This window comes from Pan troglodytes, chromosome 9 (genome assembly GCF_028858775.2).
Source record: "Pan troglodytes isolate AG18354 chromosome 9, NHGRI_mPanTro3-v2.0_pri, whole genome shotgun sequence".
Classification (NCBI taxonomy): Eukaryota; Metazoa; Chordata; class Mammalia; order Primates; family Hominidae; genus Pan; species Pan troglodytes.
In genome coordinates this window covers 79,641,228-79,665,259 of record NC_072407.2, presented here as the reverse complement: position 1 = coordinate 79,665,259, position 24,032 = coordinate 79,641,228, and the positions used below count along the sequence as shown (strand labels likewise).

General features: G+C 42.7%; 1 protein-coding gene across 5 annotated transcripts; it reads left to right on the top strand.

Annotated features, from left to right (window-relative positions):
* Nucleotides 1–2,049: 2,049 nt before the first annotated feature.
* On the top strand, nt 2,050–23,802 carry CLNS1A (chloride nucleotide-sensitive channel 1A). Of its 5 annotated transcripts, none has more exons than XM_003339210.7 (7): nt 2,050–2,428; nt 10,077–10,213; nt 14,157–14,258; nt 14,903–15,010; nt 17,288–17,461; nt 20,260–20,349; nt 23,258–23,802. In XM_003339210.7, exons 1-6 carry the CDS (start codon nt 2,304–2,306, stop codon nt 20,325–20,327), a joined length of 714 nt encoding a protein of 237 aa, XP_003339258.1. In that variant the 5' UTR covers nt 2,050–2,303; the 3' UTR covers nt 20,328–20,349; nt 23,258–23,802. The 5 variants fall into 5 exon arrangements, with proteins under 5 accessions (XP_003339258.1, XP_016777179.1, XP_054518551.1 ...); XM_016921690.3 differs by having other exon boundaries at nt 2,205–2,428; nt 21,267–23,802; XM_054662576.2 differs by having other exon boundaries at nt 2,208–2,428; nt 14,160–14,258.
* Nucleotides 23,803–24,032: the final 230 nt, after the last annotated feature.

Sequence of the window (24,032 nt, the reverse complement as noted above, 5' to 3'; positions counted from 1 at the left end):
ATCTCGGCTCACTGCAAGCTCCGCCTCCCGGGTTCACGCCATTCTCCTGCCTCAGCCTCCCGAGTAGCTGGGACTACAGGCGCCCGCTACCACGCCCGGCTAATTTTTTGTATTTTTAGTAGAGACGGGGTTTCACCGTGTTAGCCAGGATGGTCTCGATCTCCTGACCTCGTGATCCGCCCGCCTCGGCCTCCCAAAGTGCTGGGATTACAGGCGTGAGCCACCGCGCCCGGCCTTTTTTTTTTCTTTTTTTTTTTTTTTTTTGAGACAGTGTTTCGCTCTTGTTGCCCAGGCTGGAGTGCAATGGCGTGATCTCGGCTCACCGCAACCTCCGCCTCCCGGGTTCAAGCAATTCTCCTGCCTCAGCCTCCCGAGTAGCTAGGATTACAGGCATGCGCCACCACGCCAGGCTAATTGTGCATTTTTAGTAGAGACGGGGTTTCTCCATGTTGGTCAGGCTGGTCTCGAATTCCCGACGTCAGGTGATCCGTCCGCCTCGGCCTCCAAAATGCTGGGATTACAGGCGTGAGCCATTGCCACCGGTGTATTACTCTTTCTCTATTGCAATTACCCTGTCTTGATAAATAGGCTCTGTCTAAGCAGCAGGCACGGTGATCCCATTGGGCAGTTACACAGGGTTGTATGTAACTGGGTTACAGGGTTGTAACAGGGTTGCTGCTGTAATGGCCCAATGGGTTCACCTTGCCTGTTGCCTAGACAGAGCTGATTTATCAAGACGGAAATTGTAATAGAAAAACAGTAATTCACGCAGAGCTGCTGTGCAGGAGACTAGAGTTTGTTGTTGTTGTTTTGAGACGGAGTCCCGCTCTGTCGCCCAGGCTGGAGTGCCAAGGCGCGACCTCGGCTCACTGCAAGCTCCGTCTCTCGGGTTCACGCCATTCTCCCGCTTCAACCTCCCGAGTAGCTGGGACTACAGGCACCTGCCACCACGCCCGGCTAATTTTGTTTTTGTATTTTTAGTCTAGACGGGGTTTCACCGTGTTAGCCAGGCTGGTCTCGATTTCCTGTCCTCGTGATCTGCCCGCCTCGGCCTCCCAAAGTGCTGGGATTACAAGCATGAGCCACTGCACCCGGCCTAGAGTTTTATTTTTACTCAAATCAGTTTCCCAGAGCATTCAGGGATCAAAGTTTTTTTGTTTTTTGTTTTTTGTTTTTTGAGATGGAGTCTCGCTGTGTCGCCCAGGCTGGAGTGCAGTGGCGCCGTCTCGGCTCACTGCAAGCTCTGCCTCCCGAGTTCACGCCATTCTCCTGCCTCAGCCTCCCCAGTAGCTGGGACCACAGGCGCCTGCCACTACACCCGGCTAATTTTTTTGTATTTTTAGTAGAGACGGGATTTCACCATGTTAGCCAGAATGGTCTTGATCTCCTGACCTCGTGATCCGCCCGCCTCGGCCTCCCAAAGTGCTGGGATTACAGGCGTGAGCCACCGCGCCCAGCCAGGGATCAAAGTTTTTAAGGATAATTTGGCAGGTTGGGGAAGGCCAGTGAGTCAAGAGTGCTGATTGGTTGGGTGGGAGATGAAGTCACAGGGAGTTGAAGCTGTCCTCTTGGCGCTGAGTCAGTTCCTGGGTTGGTGGGGAGGGGGCACAAGATCACATAGTCAGTTTATCCATCTGGTGGTGCCAGCTGATCCATCAAGTGCAGGGTCTGCAACATATCTCAAGCACCGATCTTAGGTGTAGTTTAGGGAGGGTCAGAATCTTGTAGCTTGCAGCTGTAATTTCTAATCTAAACCATAATTTCTAATCTTGTGGCTGATTTGTTAGTCCTACAAAGGCAGTCCAGTCCCCAGGCAAGAAGGAAGTTTGTTTTGGGAAAAGGCTGTCATCATCTTTGTTTTAAACTTCAAACTGTAAACTAAGTTCCTCCCAAAGTTAGTTCAGCCTATATCCAGGAATGAACAAAGACAGTTTGGAGGTTAGAAACAACATGGATTTGGGTAGGTCAGATCGCTTTCAGTGTCTCAGTTATAATTTTGCAGTGGTGGTTTCACTGTGACAATCCTGAGGGACTTCCCACAGAACCCTCAGTTATTGAAGCCCAAAGCCTCAGAAATGGCGAGGAAGAAGGGGAGGGGTGTTGCGCGGTCAAACTCCACACGTTCTTAGCCGACCTCCGCCGCTTTTCCTAGAATGTCTCATCTCTATGGTCGACGGCGTTCAGATTCCGGGGCAGACTAAGTTGTTCTTCCGGGGTAACTGCCTCTTCCAGGGCGGGCGGTGTGGTGCACGCGTTGCTGTGCTCCAACTCCCTCAGGGCCTGTGTTGCCGCACTCTGCTGCTATGAGCTTCCTCAAAAGTTTCCCGCCGCCTGGGCCAGCGGAGGGGCTCCTGCGGCAGCAGCCAGACACTGAGGCTGTGCTGAACGGGAAGGGCCTCGGCACTGGTACCCTTTACATCGCTGAGAGGTAGGGTTCCTGGTCCCCAGCGCCGGCCTCCTGCGCGCCGCCCTCCTCCTTGCTGGAGCAGGCGGTGCGAAGGAGCCGGGCAAGGGGCGGCCTGGAGGCCTGCTGGGAGCGGGGTCTCGTGCCCGACGCCTCAGGGATACCTGTACCGGGTGGAAGGCTCGATTTTTCTAGTACTTCTCCGGAGTCTTCCATTCTCTGTTTTCTCCGGCCGGAATTTCCCCTTATGGATTGTGCTTTTTTTTTTTTTTTTTTTTCCTCTTTCTCTTTCTCTGTCTCTTTCTCTCTTTCTTTCTTCTTCTTTTCTTTCTTTCTTTTTTTAACTCGCCTATTTACTGGAGGTCTGGCGCGTGCGTTGCCCTTAACGCACGGTCTGGTTTTAAGGGTCTGAAGTGTGCCTGTCTTTCCGGATGAACAGATGCAGGAGATGTTCCCCTCTCTGGGATACGTAGTTTCAGAGCCGACTGTGGAGGACTTTTAAAGTTTGGTTACACAATAAAGATTTTCTTCTGTAGGTATAGTAAGGAGAGGAACACCCTTAACTCGACACAGACAGGGGTCATATGCAGAGGGACCAGACTCCCGTTTTGGGGTCCTGGAAGGAATTGCCCTTTTATTTGGCCACGTGGAGCACTTTGGTATTTTGACAGTCAGATAGATCTACCGTAAATATTGTGGTTGTAGAACTGAGGTCCCTGTTTCCTTGACATGCAGTTTTCTTTATTTTGAAGCCTGTAATGACACATCGAATCTTTCCTGCCCTTCAGATATGTGTTGCTTCCCCTTTTGCTCCATCACTTGTCTACAGCCAGAGAAAATTCTCTACTTTTAAGAGCTCATGTGATTACTTTGGAACCACCTGTAAAATCCAGGATAATCTCCCTATGTTACTGTCGACTGGTAACCTTAATTACGTTTGTGAAGTCCCTTTTGCTGTGTAATATAACATATTCACCCGCATGACACCAGAAAGTGAAGGTCGTGGGACCAAAATTCTGCCTACTACAGAATCCAGAGCACAAAAACTGTAAAGAACCTCTGCTTTAAAGGGAAATTTAGACATTGAGCAAGGTTTAGGCTTCAGGCCAGAAACTGAGATAGGACATATGGATGGGAGGAAAAGCAAGATTGAGGTGAGAGGCAGATAATGAGTTTGGTCAGGACATGTGTGGAGTAGTTGTACATATGACCGTGTTGGGCCGGGCGCGGTGGCTCACACCTGTAATCCCAGCACTTTGGGAGGCTGAGGCAGGCAGATCGCTTGAGCCCAGGAGTTTGAGATCAGCCTGGGCAGCATGGCGAAACCCAGTCTCTACAAAAAATAAAAAATTAGCCAGGCATGGTGGCGGCCTGTAGTCCTAGCTACTCAGGAAACTGAGGTGGGAGGATCACCTGAGCCCAGGAGGTCGAGGCTGCGGTGAGCCGTGATTGTGCCCCTGCACTCCAGCCTGCATGACAGAGTGAGACCCTGTCTCAAAAAAAAATAAAAATAAAAAAAGAATGTGTATCTTGGGAAAGTGGTATTAAAGAGAGATGTTTGGAGGTCGTTAAAGTGTTAGTGTATACTCATGGAAATGGATTAGATATCTCAGAAGAGAAGAGGACCAAGTGTAGAACCCTAGGGATACGCCGACGGGTGGGTCATGGAAGAAGAGACTTGAGAAAGGAGGAAGGAGCAGTCAAAACAAAATGTGAAGAGCATATATTGAGTATTGACAAGGAAATCTTTGATAATTGGGGAAAGCAGTTTCTTTGAAGTGGTGGAAGATGGAGCACAGATACATTCCTAGTTCCCAGGCATTCCTTGTTTTATTCATGACATTTCTGTATGTGGATGCTTCTTTCAGTATTATAACTCCTTTTGAGGGACAGTCCTGTATTGGTTTTTGCATTTAGAAGAATTTCAAACCTAAGATCCAGTGTGGTGGCTCACGCCTGTAATACCAGCACTTTGGGAGGCTGAGGCGGGTGGATCACCTGATGACAGGAGTTCAAGACCAGCCTGGCCAACAACGTGAAACCCTGTCTCTACTAAAATACAAAAATTAGCCGGGTGTGGTGGTGTGCACCTGTAATCCCAGCTACTTGGGAGGCTGAGGCAGGAGAATCGCTTGAACCCGAGAGGCGGAGGTTGTAGTAAGCCGAGATCATGCCATTGCATTCCAGCCTGGGCGACAGAGTGAGACTGTCTCAAAAAAAAAAAAAAAAAGAAAAATTTCAAACCTAAAGAAAAGTTGTGTTATTACTACCCATACACCCTTCACAAAGATTTATTAGTTAACATTTTGCCATGTTTATGTCTCTGTTTTTCTTTTTTTTCTGAGCCATTTGAGAATTGTCGGCATGTTTTCCACTTCCTGTTCAGAAGAACAGGGACATTATCTTGTATAACCACAATACAATTCTCATACTAAGGAAGTATAACTCTTTTTAAGTTCTTATCAGCTTTTAAAAAATTCTTAGCCTGGGCAAGGTGGCTTACGCCTGTAATCGCAGCACTTCGGAAGGCCAAGGTGAGCAGATCCCTTGAGTCCAGGAGTTCTTGACCAGCCTGGACAACATGACAAAACCCCATCTCTGCAAAGAATACAAAAAATGCAAAAATTAGCCGGTCGTGGTTGCACGTGCCTGTAGTCGCAGTTACTATGGGGAGCTGAGGTGGGAGGATTACTTGAGCCTGGGCAATTGAGGCTGCGGTGAGCTGTGATCACACTACTGCATTCCAGCCTGGGTGAAACCTTGTCTCTGAAAAAAATTAAACATTATTTGTTTCAGCTTTTCACAAACAAATCTCTTATGTTTCTTCTTTAAGATTTTTTTTTTTTTTTTTTGAGACAGAGTCTTGATCTGTGGCCCAGGCTGGAGTGCAGTGGTGCGACCTTGGCTCACTGCAAGCTCCGCCTCCCGGGTTTAAGCGATTCTCCTGCCTCAGCCTCCTGAGTAGCTGGGACTACAGACGTGCTCCACCACGCCCAGCTAATTTTTGTATTTTTAGTAGAGACGGGGTTTCACCATGTTGGCCAGGCTGGTCTCGAATTCCTGACCTCATGATCCACCCACCTTGGCCTCCCAAAGTGCTGGGATTACAGGCATGAGCCACTGCGCCCGGCCAAAATAATTTTTTTGTGTGTGAAACATAAATACAAAAAAAGGGTATAAATACACACACATACTATGTACATATATATACAGTCCAGCCGTTCTTCATCTGAGGGAGTGAGGGAGAATGCCCAGAGATAACAAAGCTGGAGAAGGAGAGAGTCATGTTCATGAATTTGGCTTATAGCCTTTAGGCTTTGGTGAAACTATTTAGTTTGAGGCAGAGAGGGACAGCAACAGATTAGGTTTGGCTGGACTTGGTTTAGTCTCTCAGATTTGTGTTGAAAGATTTAGAATCTCCGGCTTATTTCAGAGCTTAGTTTTTTATAGGAAGTTGAATTTTTTTTTTTTTTGAGATGAAGTTTCACTCTTGTTGCCCAGGCTGGAATGCAATGGCGCAATCTTGGCTCACCGCAACCTCCGCCTCCAGAGTTCAAGCTATTCTTTTGCCTCACCCTCCCGAGTAGCTGGGATTAACAGGCATGCACCACCATGCCTGGCTAATTTTGTATTTTTAGCAGAGATGGGATTTCTCCATGTTGGTCAGACTTGTCTCAAACTCCCGAACTTAGATGATCCATCTGCCTTGGCCTCCCAAGATGCTGGGATTATAGGTGTTAGCCACTGCACCCGGCCAGGAAGTTGAATTTTTATCCAAATAAGGAAGATACAGAGGCATGAATAATATAAAATAGACAGTTTAAAACAGGTAAAATAGGTAATCAAATTAAAATTAGGTAATTTAAACTTAAAATTTTTTTTTGTATCTCATTCCAAAATTAATCTTAAACCAAATAATTAAGTTAACCCAAATTCAAGACCTCTCTTAGCTTCCTGTCCTGTTTTTCATCCCGTGCTGGGAATAAAGGACACTCACCATACTTGTGCAAAAGCATTTGAATTCAGCAAAACATGTTCTCTACATGTTTACTCTGTGTCTAATTCTTCTTGTCTTTCCCTTTTGACTCACAGTTTCTTTGGAACTGGGTATGATTAATTAAATGTTTTAGAAGGATTTCTTCTAGAATATATACAAAGAGTAAATGCAAATCAGAATTTAATGATCAGACAAAACAGTTATATTTTTAGATGATACAGTGAAATCTTTTATGTTTCTCTACAGCACTTTGAAAGTTAGAACTTGAATACTTTGAGTAGATTTATTACAATCATCCCAGCAAACTTTAATGGCAGCATGTCTGGCCTATTTCATCGTGGCCTCTGCTAGAATTAGAAAATCTGGTGGTGGTACAACAAATAATTCATGTGCAATAGGATTTAATTTGTTGTTAATAGGTATTTGTTCAAATTAAAATTGCCAGATTAAATGAATGTACTGTCAAATCTCTCTTTTTTTTTTTTTTTTTTTGAGATGGAGTCTCCCCGTCGCCCAGGCTTGAGTGTGGTAGCATGATCTTGGTTCACTGCAACCTCCGCCTCCTGGATTCAACCAATTCTCCTGCCTCAGCCTCCCAAGTAGCTGGGATTACAGGTGCCTGCCACCACACCCAGCTAATTTTCGTATTTTTAATAGAGACAGGGTTTCGCCATGTTGGTAGTCTGGTCTGGAACTCCTGACCTCAGGTGATCCATCCACCTCGGCCTCCCAAAATGCTCCCAGAATTATAGGCCTGAGCCACCACGCTCGGCTTATAATGTCAAATCTTTTTAAACATAGTAACATGCTGTTGGAAAAAATAAGTTGTTGAAAGTAAGTTGTTTTCCCATTTAAAAATATCTGTGAATATTAATATATGATTTGCATTTGTAAATCTGAAAAAGTAAAATACAGAAACCTAGAGTTTCTTTTCTTTTTTTATTTTAAAAAAAGAATTTAATGATTAGAATAAGTGTTTTTAAGTGTGGAACTTGGCTTCTGTCCTATAGAATGCATAATCCCAGTTCATGTAAAAGATTATGAGAGTTCCATAGCAAATGCTGTGCAGAGGAGCATTTGTATTCTCTCTGCACTAGTAAGGAATTACAGAGTTATTATGATGGCTTTTAAAAGTGAAGGCCATAATTTGATAGGCACTCATTCTATGTTTAGGTTTCAGTTTTTCCATGTCGTCATTGAGTCATTCAAGTTTTATGGCTCTGGATATTTGAAATTATTTTGGACACCCAAATTTGGAATGTTTCTTTCTGAATTGTGATAATGCCAGAAAATTTTTGAGATCAGAAAAGGGCAGTTTATTTGCTTTAAAATAATACAGCTTTTGTAGGGGACTCGTGATACTTGGGCATTATTTCATCTCCACATTAAAAGGAAAGCAGTGGGCAGGAAAGATGCATACAGCACATAACCTCATTACATAATACAATGTTTCTTTGGAACCAGTAGGAATGAGTTGTTCTGGAAAACAATTTGTAGAGGTTTTATCACTTTTAGCTCTTTAAGATTTATCACTTTTAGGCCAGGCGCAGTGGCTCACGCCTGTAATCCTGGCACTTTGGGAGGCCGAGGTGGCAGATCACCTGAGGTCGGGAGTTTGAGACCAGCCTGGCCGTCATGGCAAAACCCCATCTCTATTAAAAATACAAAAATTAGCGAGGCGTGGTGTCACACGCTTGTAATCCCAGCTACTTGGGAGGCTGAGGCAGGAGAATCGCCTGAACCCTGGAGGTGGAGATTGCAGTGAGCCAAGATCATGCTACTGCACTCCAGCCTGGGTGACAGAGTGAGACTTCATCTCAAAAAAACAAAGATTTATCACTTATAAGCTTCCTAGTTTTCCTTTACTTTTTTTTTTTAAATAAGAATGTTGGATGGAAATCTTTCCACATGACAGTGCATATATTCTTACTTTTGCCTTTTGAAAGTATACAATTAGGGGCAGGGTGTGGTGGCTCATGCCTATAATCCCAGCACTTTGGGAGGCCGAGGCGGGTGGATCATGAGGTCAGGAGATCCAGACCATCCTGGCTAACACGGTGAAACCCCGTCTCTAAAAATACAAAAAATTAGCCGGGCGTGGTGGCGGGCGCCTGTAGTCCCAGCTACTCGGGAGGCTGAGGCAAGAGAATGGTGTGAACCCGAGAGGCGGAGCTTGCAGTGAGCCGAGATCCGCCACTGCACTCCAGCCTGGGCGACAGACCGAGACTCCGTCTCAAAAAAAAAAAAAAGTATACAATTACATAAGTTTTAGTATATTTACAGAGTTGTACAGTTATCACCACAATCTAATAATATGCCTTTGTTTTTGGTAATGCTTTCGGTAACTGAGGGTCATGTGGTTAGACATTGATTTCATTTAGGGGAACTGAGGTGTAAAGTTCATCCTCCCCTTCCACTGAACATGAGTGATCTCAGACTGTCACACTGTCATTGTTCCTGCCCAAGGCAGTCCTAGGTTCTCCTGTTTTACTTTTGTTTTTGCTTGGTTAGAAATTAGACAGCCAGGCTTGTTAAAATTGTATAGAATATAGAATGATACAGGGGTCTTACTTCATTGACTTTTAAAAATAATTCATATAGCATACAGTTTAACCATTTAAACATACAATTCACTAGTTTTTAGTCTGTTTACAGAATTGTGCAATTATCACCACCATTTTAGAATATTTTCTTCACCCCAAAAAGAACCTGGTACCCACTAGCAGACATTCCCTATTTCCTTCTAGCCCTAGGCAACCACTATATTGCATTAACATTTTTTTTTTTTACTTCTTCAGGATTTTTTACTTTTTTTCTGCTAAGTGGTACAGCTCCAGATGGATGAAGTATTATCAGAAAATTAGCTAGCCTCTACTGAAAGCTCAATATACTGATTTTGGTGATGTGTTTCCTTTGTTACACCAATAAAATATTTGCATTTGACCACATTTGAGGGAAAACTAGACCTAGCTTTTCTGTGGCTTTCTCTTAAAGATGTTGAATAAATGAAAGGCTTCAGGGAATCTGTCTCTCAGGGTAATAATTATTTCCTGACTTGCGGTGAGTGTGATTACAGCCATTTCATATATATGTCTTTTAGTGTAGGATTCATGGAGAAATGCATGATTACCAAGGATTTATTGCATACTTAACTCCTGAGCTCTTTCTTAACGGTTTTGAAGAATGTTAATAAAGGAATGTGACAAGTTCTGCTGTCTGATAGTTCACATTCCATAAGGGTACATATAAGACTCATTACCACAGAGTTAAGTGCTAAAATTTGCAAATCAGAAAAGGAAGAGATCTTTATGGACTGGTGTAGTTGAAGGGAGGCCTCATGGAAGAGGGGAGGATTTGCAAAAGCAAAGAGGGTATTTGAAGACATACCAAAAAAGAGTAAGCATGAAAGTCATAGAAACATACATGTGACTGAGGAAAATGGAATTTCAAGTCTGTTTGAATTTATAGCTAGAGGGAAAGAGACCGTAACAGAATTGATCTTAAAGAAAACTCAGTTTCCACTACTGAATTTTCTTATTTTATGAACGTTTCTAAAAAAGTAAACTTGAATTTATTTATATGCATAAAGGTGTCCAAGCTGAACTTTTATATACTTTGTGGTCTTACATGAGGATTTACTTTCTAAAAATAATCTACTTAAAACATGTTTTTCAGCCGCCTGTCTTGGTTAGATGGCTCTGGATTAGGATTCTCACTGGAATACCCCACCATTAGTTTACATGCATTATCCAGGGACCGAAGTGACTGTCTAGGAGAGCATTTGTATGTTATGGTGAATGCCAAATTTGAAGGTATGTATGGTGTAATTTAATCTAATGCCTCCTTTGATAGCAAATTATATTTTAAAAAAGAGTCTTTGAGTCCGGGCGCGGTGGCTCACGCCTGTAATCCCAGCACTCTGGGAGGCCGAGGCGGGCGGATCACAAGGTCAGGAGATCGAGACCATCCTGGCTAATACGGTGAAAACCCGTCTCTACTAAAAAATACAAAAAATTAGCCAGGCGTGGTGGTGGGCGCCTGTAGTCCCAGCTACTCAGGAGACTGAGGCAGGAGAATGGTGTGAACCTGGGAGGTGGAGCTTGTAGTGAGCCGAGATCATGCCACTGCACTCCAGCCTGGGCGACAAAGTGAGACTCCGTCTAAAAAAAAAAAAGAAAAAAAAAAGAGTCTTTGATAATAATCAATGTAACATTGAGGCCATTGACTCATTTTGGGTAGTAGTTTATTAAGCAAAATTTCAGCACAGCAACTTGGACACTTGAAGTTTTCACAATGGATGTTCATGTGTGTCTGTATATATTTCTCTATATTTACACTTAGAATTCTTCATTTATTATGGATATGTATTTCTAGCTTTTCCTCTAAAGTTTCACTGTTTATTCTGCCTTTCTCTTTTTAAAAGGCACCCTTAGGGGCTTGGATCAGTATACCCTGTGCTTCTCATAATTTAAGATAGAACTGTTTTGTTTTGTTACAATAGTGGGTCTCAGTGGTTGTAGGGGGGATATATTTTCCATGGGCCTCCACCAACCTCACCATTCCCCCACATTTGGCAGTGACATTTTGGTTGAAAGAGGAAGGGTATTATTGGTGTCTAGCAGTTAGATGCCAAGGATGCTATTATTATACTAAATATTCTGCTAGGCACAGATGGTCCCCCACAACAAAGAATTATTCCATCCAAATGTCAGTAGTGCCAAGGTTGAGAAACTGTAGGATATAAAGATTCTCAAGTTTTGCTTTGGGATAATTGCAAAGACTTGTAAAAATCTAGTGAAGATGCTCATGTTTAAAATAACGGGTTGCTTTTCTTTGAAGTAGTGTGTAAGAGACAATCCTATGAAGTTACCTGTAAGGCTATTGCTCTTTCAAATTTAGATTTTAATATGGTTCCAGATATAATATGATCATTTATATTCAGTTGTGACACTATTTAGTAATTCTTAGGACTTTTGGCAAGACCTGCCTCATTAAGTGGTAATGACTGATTCAGCTATCTGAAAATATTTTTGTTATAAGATTTCAAATTCTTGCCATTGGAAAAGGTTCAAAGACATTTAAAAATCTAGTGAAGTTTGAAAAAGAGGATGAGGAAAAGTAAAAGGCTGTTAACCTTGGGGTGTAGTAGTGTAGTAAGACTTCCTAATAAGGCATTTGACACAAAATTTACTCTCCATCTAAGTAAATGCAACTATGATTTTATAACCAAGAATGTTATGTGTCATGTTTAGTTTAAAGCATTCATTCATTTGCAGAAATGCGAAACCTTGCTCTTGTCAGTCAACTCCAGATGCTGGTGTGAAATGGCCCCAAATAGTGACGGCCATTGGAGGTGGGAAAGGTACATGCCAAGAGAAAGGCTTAGGAAATAGCATTTAATAAATACTAGCCTAAGGGCAAAAGCACATTGAATAAGAAAACTCTGTCATTAGGCCTGGCACAGTGGCTCACACCTGTAATCCCAACACTTTGGGAGGCCAAGGGGGGCAGATCACAAGGTCAAGAGATTGAGACCATCCTGGCCAACATGGTGAAACACTGTCTCTACTAAAAATACAAAAATTAGCTGGGCGTGGCGGCGGGTGCCTGTAATCCCCGCTACTCGGGAGGCTGAGACATGAGAATCACTTGAACCCGGGAGGTGGAGGTTGCAGTGAGCCGAGATCGCGCCACTGCACTCCAGCCTGGGCAACAGAGCAAAACGGTCGAAGAAAAGAAAAAAAAGTAAAAACTCTGTCATTAACTTGCTAGGCAAGTCATTTGCATTTCTCTGAGCCTGAATTTCATCCAAAAAGTTAAGGGAGTATATTAGTCTCTTGTTCCCAAACTCAAGACTAATGGATACACATTAGAAATACGTGGGAAGCTTGTTTAAAATGCAAATGCTCTGAGTCCTAAACTAGGAAAAAGCAGTTCAGTAGGTTTTAGGGTGTGTGTTTTAAATATGTGCTCTATAATCATACAGAATCTATATGATTGGTTGTAATTGATGTGATTATGATTAATCCTTTCTTAGTAAGATACGCAGGATTTCCTATCTTACTAGAAATTAGTATCTTTCTGGGTCACATTTATTTCACTAATTCTCCAGTTCCTTTTTTTTTTTTTTTTTTTGAGATGGAGTCTTGCTCTGTCGCCAGGCTGGAGTGCAGTGACGCGATCTTGACTCACTGCAACCTCTGCCTCCTGGGTTCAAGTGATTCTTCTGCCTCAGCCTCCCGAGTAGCTGGGACTACAGGCTCCCGCCACCACACCCCCGCTAATTTTTTTTTTTTGTATTTTAGTAGAGTTGGGGTTTCACTGTGTTGGCCAGGATGCTCTCCATCTCCTGACCTCATGATCCACCCACCTCAGCCTCCCAAAGGGCTGGGATTACAGGCGTTAGCCACCTCGCCTGGCCCTTTAGTTCTTTTTATCTTAAACTCCTCTCATAAATTACATATGCTTGAATCATATTTTCCCAGCCTTTGTTCCTTGCATTCTGATTCTCTAAGCTCTAAGTTTTTTTTTTTCTCTTTGGCATACCTCTGTAAGTCTCTTTAAAAATGACCATCAGGGCTGGGCGTGGTGGCTCACACCTGTAATCCCAGCACTTTGGGAGGCCGAGGCGGGCGGATCACGAGGTCAGGAGATCAAGACCATTCTGGCTAACACGGTGAAACCCCGTCTCTACTAAAAAAAATACAAAAAAATTAGCCGGGTGTGGTGGCGGGCGCCTGTAGTCCCAGCTACTCAGGAGGCTGAGGCAGGAGAATGGGGTGAACCCAGGAGGCAGAGCTTGCAGTGGGCCGAGATGGCACCACTGCAGTCCAGCCTGGGCGACAGAGCAAGACTCCGTCTCAAAAAAAAAAAAATGACCATCAGGACCGGGCACAGTGGCTCACATCTGTAATCCCAGCATTTTTTTTTTGTGATGGAGTCTCACCCTGTCACCTAGGCTGGAGTGCAACGCTGTGATCTTGGCTCACTGCAACCTCCACCTCCCGGGTTCAAATGATTCTCCTGCCTCAACCTCCCGAGTAGCTGGGATTATAGGCGCCTGCCACCACGCCTTGCTAATTTTTGTTTTTTTAGTAGAGATGGGGTTTCACCATATTGGCCAGGCTGGTCTCAAACTCCTGACCTCGTGATCCGCCCACCTCGGCCTCCCAAAGCGCTGGGATTACAAGCGTGAGCCACTGTGCCCAGCCACAATCCCAGCATTTTGAATGGCCAAGACAGGAGGATCACTTGAGCCCAGGAGTTTCAGACCAGCCTGGGCAACATCGTAAGACCCCATCTCAAAAAAACAAAAATTAGCAGGGTGTGGTGGCAAGTGCCTGTAGTCCTAGCTGCTTAGTAGGCTGAGGTGGGAGGATCGCTTGGGCCTGAGAGGGCAAGGGTGTCCAGTCTGGGCAACAAAACAAGTCCCAGTCTCAGAAAAAAAAGTTGACCCTTAGCTCATTGTTGATGAAATTAGATTACCTTAAAAATAACCTTAAAAATTCATTCCCGGTGAGGCGCGGAGGGAGCACTTTGGGAGGCCAAGGTGGGTGGATCTCGAGGTCAGGAGATCGAGGCAAGGCTTTTCTAGGATGCTCACTGGATAAATAATCAGAATTTTTCAACCATAATTGGAAATAAATTTGTCAACCATAATTGGAAATTAAAATTGAATTGCAATATTCAGATTTTCAATATGCTTCATTTTTTTAAAGTCAAATAATGACATTAAAAGGGTATTTTATTTTCTAGAAGAATCAAAAGAACCTGTTGCTGATGAAGAAGAGGAAGACAGTGATGATGATGTTGAACCTATTACTGAATTTAGATTTGTGCCTAGTGATAAATCAGCGTGTGAGTGTTCTACAGTATTGATTCTTCCCCTTTTACATACCAAGCATTCCCAATTGACACACACACATACACACACACACACACCTCTCACCTTTACCACCATTACCTCCATTCTATTGCTTTTTCTTTATTTTAGCATTGGTAATATCATTAAGGACCAAATACCTATTAATATCAAAGGTTGTGAATGTAGTGAGAATATTGTAGACACTCTCTCATCTGGGTATATTTTGTGAGTGGACTCTGGTTAGTTTTACTGATTGGTGCTGTTGACTTAATCTCACCTGCTGGATGGCAGAGGAGTTATGGCAGTTTTAAAGTGGAAGATCTCAGGATGGCTGGAAAGAGCCCTATCAGCTGAGAGCAGTCTTCACCCTTCACCCTGATGCCAGCAGTCTTACCAGGACTCTGACCCTTTTTTCTTGGAAAATCCCACGAGCCATGAAGAGATTGCAATGATCTCTCATAATGAACTCTTATTATTTTATGACTTGTCTTTTGCTTCAACCGCTTTCAAGATTGATCTTACAATTTGGCAGATTTTGTAAATACTGTGGCCTTTTGTGTACCCATTAAATTTATTTGCACTGATGGTTACTTTTATTACAAAAAAAGATTGGTTACAGTTTAATTTCCTTGTTCAGTGGAGGCAATGTTCACTGCAATGTGTGAATGCCAGGCCTTGCATCCAGATCCTGAGGATGAGGATTCAGATGACTACGATGGAGAAGAATATGATGTGGAAGCACATGGTTAGTGAAATGGATTTTAAAGTGGTTTTTTTGTTTGTTTAGTGTTTCATTTTAAGCATTTATTTGTATTAAGGGTAGAGGATTATAGTTCTTTATATGACTGTAAAGTATGCAGTATGGTAAAATTATTATTATTATTTTTGAGATGGAGTTTTCGCTCTTGTTGCCCAGGCTGGAGTGCAATGGTGTGGTCTCGGCTCACTGCAACCTCTGCCTCCTAGGTTCAAGTGATTCTCCTGCCTCAGCCTTCCAAGTAGCTGGGATTACAGGCATGCGCCACCGCGCCAGGCTAATTTTGTATTTTTAGTAGAGATGGGGTTTCTCCATGCTGGTCTTGAACTCCCGACCTCAGGTGATCCGCCTGCCTCGGCCTCCCAAAGTGCTGGGATTACAGGTGTGAGCCACTGTGCCTGGCTGGTAAGATTATTATTAAAATAGAATGACACGGTAGAACACTTTATGCCAAAGCCCTTTGCAACAGACAAATTTTTGAGTGTAAGAAATAGAGATTGTTATGGGGAAGAATGGGTAAGTAGAGCATATGGGAGGAAAGAAAATGGTAGATAGGGAAGTGGATGGTCAGGAAAGTCTTTTAAGCTGAGGCAGCTGCCCCCAGAGAACAAGCTTCTCTCTCTACACCTTGAGAACCTGGATCATTTATATTGTTTTATTATTACTATTATTATTTTGCAACAGGGTCTCACTCTGATGCCCAGGCTGGTGTGCAGTGGTGTGATTTCTGCTCACTGCAACCTCTGCCTGCTGGACTCAAATGATTCTCCCAGCTCAGCCTCTTGAGTACCTGGGACTACAGGCTTGCGCCACCATGCCTGGCTAATTTTTGTGTATTTTTTATAAAGACTGGGCTTTGCTATATTGCCCAAGCTGGTCTCCAACTCCTGGGCCCAAGCAATCCTCTGGCCTTGGCCTCCCTGAATGCTGGGTTACAGGCATGAGCCACCGGGCCTGGCCTGCATCTTTATTTAACATGTTCCTTCAAACAGCTCACTGCCAAGGTCATTTCTTTTTCTCAGAACCATACTTCATTTATTTAAGAGCTCTTTCTGATTGCCTCCCCCAGACCAGAATGCAGTCACTAGCGTGATAAGAGTCTTTATAGCTTGAAGTATAAAGCTGTTCTCTTTTCTTTTCCCTACTGGTCTTATGTACACCAATCTGGGTATCCAAAGCCCTTTCCTTCATATGTACCCACTTCTTGGCCTGAGATAAACACATTTCTGGGATTCGCCATCACATACCTAAATATATCCAAATATATCCTTATCTTTCTGAGATTTTTGAGTGATTTAAAATTTTTCATCCTTTTTGTATGTTCCAGAATTTCTAATTTTTTTTTTTTTTTTTTAAACAGGGTCTAACTCTGTTGCCCAGGCTGGAATACAGTGGTACCATTCTCCACCCACTGCAGCCTTGAACTACTGGACCAAAGCTGTCCCACCCCAGTCTCCCGATTAGCTGAGACTACAGGTGCACACCACGTGCCCGGCTAATTAAAAAAAACATTTTTGGAGAGATGAAGTCTTACTATGTTGTCCAGGCTGATCTTGAACTCCTGGGCTCAAGCAGTCCTCCCAGCTCGGCCTCTCAAAGTGCTGGGATTACAAACGTCAGCCACTGCACCTGGCCCTGATTTTTTTTAAGAAAGGAGCATGTTTTTTAATCAGAAAACATCTTCATTATACAAATTAATACCAAATTAATTTGTGCTCACTTGTAAAATTCCCACCTCAGGATAATGTAGGACTCTCTGACCTTAGGAACACACTTTTTTTTTCTAGTCCCTGGACTTGGGATTCTTTGGGAATTGCTGTTTACTGGCTTGTTATCTCTTTTAATAACCCTAGAGAGTAGGGACATCTTCTTTGTATTTCTGTCTTCAGCAGTAGCCTATATATGTGTATAAATAAATGTTCAAAAGTATCTTCCTGGAAGCCTATTTGGACAGTATATTACCTTCAGCAGATTCTTTTTTTTTTTTTTCCAAGACAAGGTCTTGCTCTGTTGCCCAGACTGGAGTACAATGGCGTGATCTCGGCTCACTGCAAACTCCACCTCTGTGGTTCAAGCGATTCTCCTGCCTCAGCCTCCTGAGTAGCTGGGACAACAGGCGCGTGCCACCACGCCTGGCTAATTTTTGTATTTTTAGTAGAGATAGGGTTTCACCATGTTGGCCAGGCTGGCGGCAGATACATTATTGATTCCATTTTGTTTTTTCTAATTGTTGTATTTAAACTTTAAAGTTTTCTGTTTGTTTAGAACAAGGACAGGGGGACATCCCTACATTTTACACCTATGAAGAAGGATTATCCCATCTAACAGCAGAAGGCCAAGCCACACTGGAGAGATTAGAAGGAATGCTTTCTCAGTCTGTGAGCAGCCAGTATAATATGGCTGGGGTCAGGACAGAAGATTCAATAAGAGATTATGAAGGTGAGTGTCCTTTTGCAGTGTGAACAGTCAGATGAGCACTTGGGCAATAAGTTATGGATAGTCAATAGAAGTTCTTTTAATAACTAAGAGAAAGAATTGACTCTCTATAGTATAGGAAGCAGATACAGAATTACATAGTATAGGAATGCTTATGTCATTTGTTTTTAGTGATTTTTTTTCCTCATTACCAAAAAAGTCTTTGTTCATAGTCAAAAAAATTTTTTTAATGTGCGCAGGAAAGTAGAAGTGAAAAAGAAACAAGTGTAATTCTAACTGAGAGATATCCACTGTTAATTTACTGTTGCATCTGTGTATTAGTTTGCTAGGGCTATTATAAAAAGTGTCATACAGGCTGGGTGGCTCAAACAATAGAATTTTATTGTCTCATAGTTTTGGAGGCTAGAAGTCCACGATAGGTTATCTCTGAGGGCTGTCAATTCAGGCATCTCTTCAGGTATACACACACCCACCAAAGCAAGAGAGAGATTTTAAGAAATTGGCCCACGTGACTGAAGGCTGGCAAGTCCAAAATCTGCATGGTAAGCCGGCAGACTGGAGACCCAGAGAAGAGTTTATGTTGCATTCTGCTGCCTCAGAAGTTCTGCTGGCAGAATTTCTTCTTGCTCAGGGGAGGTGAGTCTTTTTCCTATTGAGGCCTCCAGCTGATTAAATGAGACCCACCGCACTATGCAGGGTAATCTCCTTCACCCAATTTTCACCAGTTTACAAGGCTAATCTCATCTAAAAAATAACCTCCACAGAAACATCTAGAATAATGTTTGACCAACTATCTGGACACCATTGCCTAGCCAAGTTGATGCATAAATTTAACTATCACACCCTTCTTTTTTTCTTAAGATGGAGTTTCGCTCTTGTTGCCGAGGCTGGAGTGCAATGGCACGATCTTGGCTCACTACAACCTCCGCCTCCTGGGTTCAAGCGATTCTCCTGCCTCAGCCTCCCGAATAGCTGGGGTTACTGGCGCCTGCCACCGCTCCCAGCTAATTTTTGTATTTTTAGTAGAGACAAGGTTCCACCATGTTGGCTTAAAGTATGCACAGGCAAAGAAGAGGTAGAAAAAAATAAATATAATTCTGAGATGCATTTACTATTAATTTTCTGTTGCATATCCTTTCAGTCTTGTGTCCTTTTGTGTGTGTATATACACTGATTGTGTGTGTGTGTGTGTGTGTGTGTGTTTGAGACAGAGTCTTGCTCTGTCGTCCAGGCCGGAGTACAATAACGTGACCTCGGCTTACTGCAACCTCTGCCTCCCAGGTTCAAGTGATTCTCCCACCTCAGCCTCCTGAGTAGCAGGGATTACCCACTACTATCATGCCCAGCTAATTTTTGTATTTTTGTAGAGACAGGGTTTCACCATGTTGGCCAGGCTGGTCTCGAACTCCTGACCTCAGGTGATCCGCCCGCCTCAGCCTCCCAAAGTATTGGGATTACAGGCGTGAGCCACTGCACCCGGCCATGATTCTGTCTTACTTATTTATTTATTTATTTAAGATGGAGTCTCACTCTGTTGCCCAGGCTGGAGTGCAGTGGCATGATCTTGGCTTACTTCAACCTCCACCTCCTGGGTTTAAGAGATTCTTCTGCCTCAGCCTCCTGAGTAGTTGGGATTACAGGCATGTGCCACCATGCCTGGCTAATTTTTGTATTTTTAGTAGAGGCGGGGTTTCACCATGTTGGCCAGGCTGGTCTCTAACTCCTGACCTCAGGTGATCTGCCTGCCTTGGCCTCCGCCTTCCTGGTTCAAGCCATTCTCCTGCCTCAGCCTCCCGAGTAGCTGGGATTATAAGCGCCTGCCACCATGCCCGGGTAATTTTTTTGTATTTTTGGTAGAGATTTTGCCATGGGGTTTCGCCATGTTGGCCAGGCTGGTCTCAAACTCCTGACCTCAGGTGATCCACCCACCTTGGCCTCCCAAAGTGCTGGGATTACAGGCGTGAGCCACTGTGCCTGGCCAAGACAACTCTTTCCGTGGGGCTTGTATTAGTCTGTTTTCACACTGCTGAAAAAGACATACTCAAGACTGGGCAATTAGCAAAAGAAAGAGGTTTCATTGGACTTACAGTTCCATATGGCTGGGGAAACCTCACAATCGTGGTGGAAGACGAGGAGCAAGTCACATCTTACATGGAAGGCAGCAAGCAAAAAGAGCTTTTGCAGGAAAACTCCCCCTTATATAACCATCAGATCTAGTGAAAGTTACTCATTATTATGAGAACAGCACAGGAAAGACCTGCCCCCATAATTCAGTTACCTCCCACCAGATCCCTCCCACAACACGTGGGAATTCAAGATGAAATTTGGGTAGGGACACAGCCAAACCATATCAGGGCTCTTGTTTTTTTTCTCTTGTTCCCTCCCCACCTTTTATTTAATGAGATGACAAAAACAGGGAAATAAGCAAAAAGCTTGCTGTACTGATTTTTGTCTTTTCACTTTGTGAGGATAGGGCTGTATACCTTAAAAAGCCTAACAGTAAATACTTAGATCTGTAAAGGGTGAACAATTGATACTGCATTTGAAAGTTCCTACATAGAGTTATTTTAGTATTGAGGGTGAGAATTTACACAGTTAGTGTCGCAGACTGATTTTGATGTGGCCTAAATCCCCAGGTAGCATTTTCTTTCTCAGTTTGTCCCTTCAGACTTTTCCAAAAAGAGGAAAAAGCAATTCTTACCAGCAGAGGGCACTAGCTTCCTTCTGGTAGAAGTTTTAAGTTGAATCTACCTGTCTGAGGTGTTCATAGGGATTGCTCAGTAATTAATTTTTTTGTTTAGATGGGATGGAGGTGGATACCACACCAACAGTTGCTGGACAGTTTGAGGATGCAGATGTTGATCACTGAAAATGATTTATGCAAGTTTAAGGTGAGTAGTTCATTTTCTCCCTTGTCGCTGATCATGAAAATCATATGAAATGATTACTTTCTACTTTTTTAAATTCTTTTTTGAGACAGGGTCTTACTCTGTCACCCAGGCTAGAGTGCAGTGGCATGATCCTAGCTCACTACAGCCTTGAACTCAAGCAATCCACCTGCCTCACCCTCCCAAATAGCTGGGACTATAGGCACATGCTACCACACCCAGCTTATTTTAAAATTTTACGTAGAGACAAGGTCTCACATGTTGCCCAGCCTGGTCTCTAACTCCTGGCCTCAAATGATTCTCCCTCCTCGGCATCCGAAAGTACTGGGATTACAGCTGTGAGCCACTGTATCTGGCCTATTTCTTTTTCCTTCTTTAAAAAAATTTTTCTTCTTTTAAACCTCAGATTGTTCCTGACAATTTATTTGCTACTCCATTATTCTGAGAAATATATTGTCCTTTGCCAGCCTAAGTATTTCAACTATATGTTAGATAATAACTGAAGGTCATGTTCATATCATACAGAGCTAGAACCAGTAATTGTAGTAGTCCTTTATAAGCTGTTGTCAAATTGTTGTCCCTGTTTCCCCACTACAACTTCCTCCTACCTTATAGCATTGTTTTCTTGAATACTGGCTATCCTCCAGTCTTTGAGATGCTCTCGCTAGCCTCCTTTTATTTTACTAAAGCATATAGTAATAGCATGGTAAGATTTATATGTTTTGACTTGACTCTGCTACCACTGTCAGTCATCCAGTTAAGTTATAAGATCCTTTGTTATTCCCTGCAATGATAAATATTTCAGAATTCCTTCTCTTTTCTTCTGATACAGATTTTAGTTCTGAACCTAGTTCTGTAATCATTGGCTTTTCTCCAGTTACAAGTTTTAATTCCTTTACCCCTGTTCTATTTCATTTCAGAAACCAGCCTTTTAAAGTTCCAGTTAGCTTCCAAGTTACTGCCATTATGAAAACTGTATAACATTGCTTCTTATACTGACCATGAATTGTGATACTGGACCTCTGCTTTCTTCTCACATCCTGCCAGTGGAACTATCAGAAAATAACCTCTTAGAGTTCTATGATTTATATTTTCCCTTAAATACTTAATTTTAATTTCCACATTTACTTTTGTCAGTGATAGCCATATAGTTTAAAATTAGCAATGTCTTCTCTGTTAAAATCATGTGTTCACGTCACTGGAGCTCTGTTAACTTTGATTTTTAGCTCTCACAGTTCCAATTGTCAGTAACTTCACTGTTCTACTTCATGGGAAATCCTTTGATATCAACTTCAGTATTCTTTCCTTATTTCTCATCACATTATAGCATATTAATTTTTTCAGTTCAGTGATACTTGTTTAGTAACTGTTTTATTGCAATTAGAAAACAGATTTTTGGGTCTTTGGGCTTTCACATATTTCTTTTGAAGAATAGACTATACAGAGAACATCAGCCACTCTATTATTAATCAGAATCATGAGAAACTCATTTGGTATGTCACTAACAGTTAAACAAATGGGATGTTACTGCAGTCCTTGGCAAGAATTCTTAGGATTCTTTTTAATGGTGAAATAGCCACAAACTTTTTAATGAGCTTTGTTTTCTGTTAATTTTATCCTAGAGCTCAGAGGCAGAGAATTATTTTATTCATAACGTTTTTTTTTCTTTTCTTTTCTTTTTTTTTTTCTTTTTGAGATGGAATCTCGCTCTGTCGCCCAAGCTGGAGTGCAGTGGTGTGATCTTGGCTCACTGCAACCTCTGTCTTCTGGGTTCAAGCGATTCTCCTGCTTCAGTCTCCCAAGTAGTTGGAACTACAGACGCGCGCCACCACGCCTGGCTAATTTTTGTATTTTTAGTAGAGAGAGGGTTTCACCATGTTGGCCAGGATGGTCTTGATCTTTTGACCTCGTGATCCGCCTGCCTCGGCCTCTCAAAGTGCTGGGATTACAGGCATGAGCCACTGCACCCTGTTTATAATGTATAAACATTATGTATAATGTTTATACATATTCTTCATCTGGATAATTGATCTGAATTCCGAACAATGTCTGTACATTTTTTTTTTTTTTTGACACGGGAGTCTCGCTCTGTTGCCTAGGCTGGTGTGCAGTGGCGCAACTTGGTTCATTGCAACCTCTGCCTCCCGGGTTCAAGCAATTCTCCTGCCTCAGCCTCCTGAATAGCTGGCATTACAGGTGCCCACCACCACACCCGGCTATTTTTTTTTTTTTTTTTTGAGATGGAGTTTCGCTCTTGTTGCCCAGGCTGGAGTGCAATGGTGCAATCTCGGCTCACCGAATCCTCCGCCCCCCCGGGTTCAAGTGATTCTCCTGCCTCATCCTCCCAAGTAGCTGGGATTACAGGCATGTGCCACCACGCCCGGCTAATTTTGTAATTTTAGTAGAGACAGGGTTTCTCCATGTTTGGTCAGGCTGGTCTTGAACTCCTGACCTCAGGTTATCCGCCTGCCTTGGCTTCCCAAAGTGCTGGGATTACAGGTGTGAGCCACCACACCTGGCTGTGTAAATTTTTAATCATTTAAAATTGTACATGCTTTAAAAGAATGAATAAGGAATAAATAATTAAGAGTAGTTTATGCAACTGTTAATAATTTCAGGATAATGGAACTAGGACTTCTCAATGCATGAGGTGGGGTGGAGACGGCACATTAATCGTGGAATCACAACTCTGCCACATACTTGTGTACACCTTTGGACAAGGCATATAACTTATTTAATCCTCACTTCCCCCATCTGTAAAATGGGGAGGATAATACCTACCTTGCAGGGTTGTTGCAGAGGCTAAGATAAAATGTACCTAAGTCCTCTGGCACTCGTGACTAGGCATTCAATAAGTAGTAGCTATTATTATTATCACTACTGTAAACACTGTAAACCTTTTGTTTTTCAGATTCTGCTCCTAACTGTAGGAGAGAACTTGGTGCCTCTTCCACTCTGGAGTGAAGTTAATGAAAGTCTTTTTCCTTTTCCAAAACCCAACCTGAACCAGTTCTTTCTTGAGACAGACTATACTGAGACAACAAGTTGTCACCAGCAGAAGATAGATAATATGACCTTTATTAACTTGATGAATTAACTTAACCAAGAGGGTATTTGTAGTTTACTATTTACCCTAAAACTTTCTGTGTCTGGGTACCCTCTGAGTAGGCCTATAATTCCTACCTTGACTGTGTGCATCATTTGTAAGCTAGCAGATCTATGTGGTGAAAATGCACAGGAGCTTGGTAGACTGCGGGGGAAAGAGAGAGCTCCTTTCGCCATGTTTTACCAGTCTGCTGTTATAACCTCTTAGGTTGTATCCTTTAATTTCCAGCCTTTTAAGTTAGTTTCTGTAACAGAACAAGTGAGTCTGGGATGAAGTCCTCAAAGTACTTCAAATGGTAATTGTTTTGTTTTTGTAATAGCTTAACAAATAAACCTAGGTTTTCTATATTACTTTGCTCTCATTCTTGACTAAAACCATTAATGAGAAATGTTTTTAAAAAAATAATGCTGGCAAATATGAGAATTTTGTTGGCTTTATTTTTGTTTACTTGTTGAGAAGATGAACATGAAATTAATAAGAAAATATAGTTATAGCTTCTGGCAAGTATTTAGTACGGCAAAGATTTAACACATTTCGGGGGATTTCTGCCACTTCCTTTTAGATCAGCAGTAATTTCTTA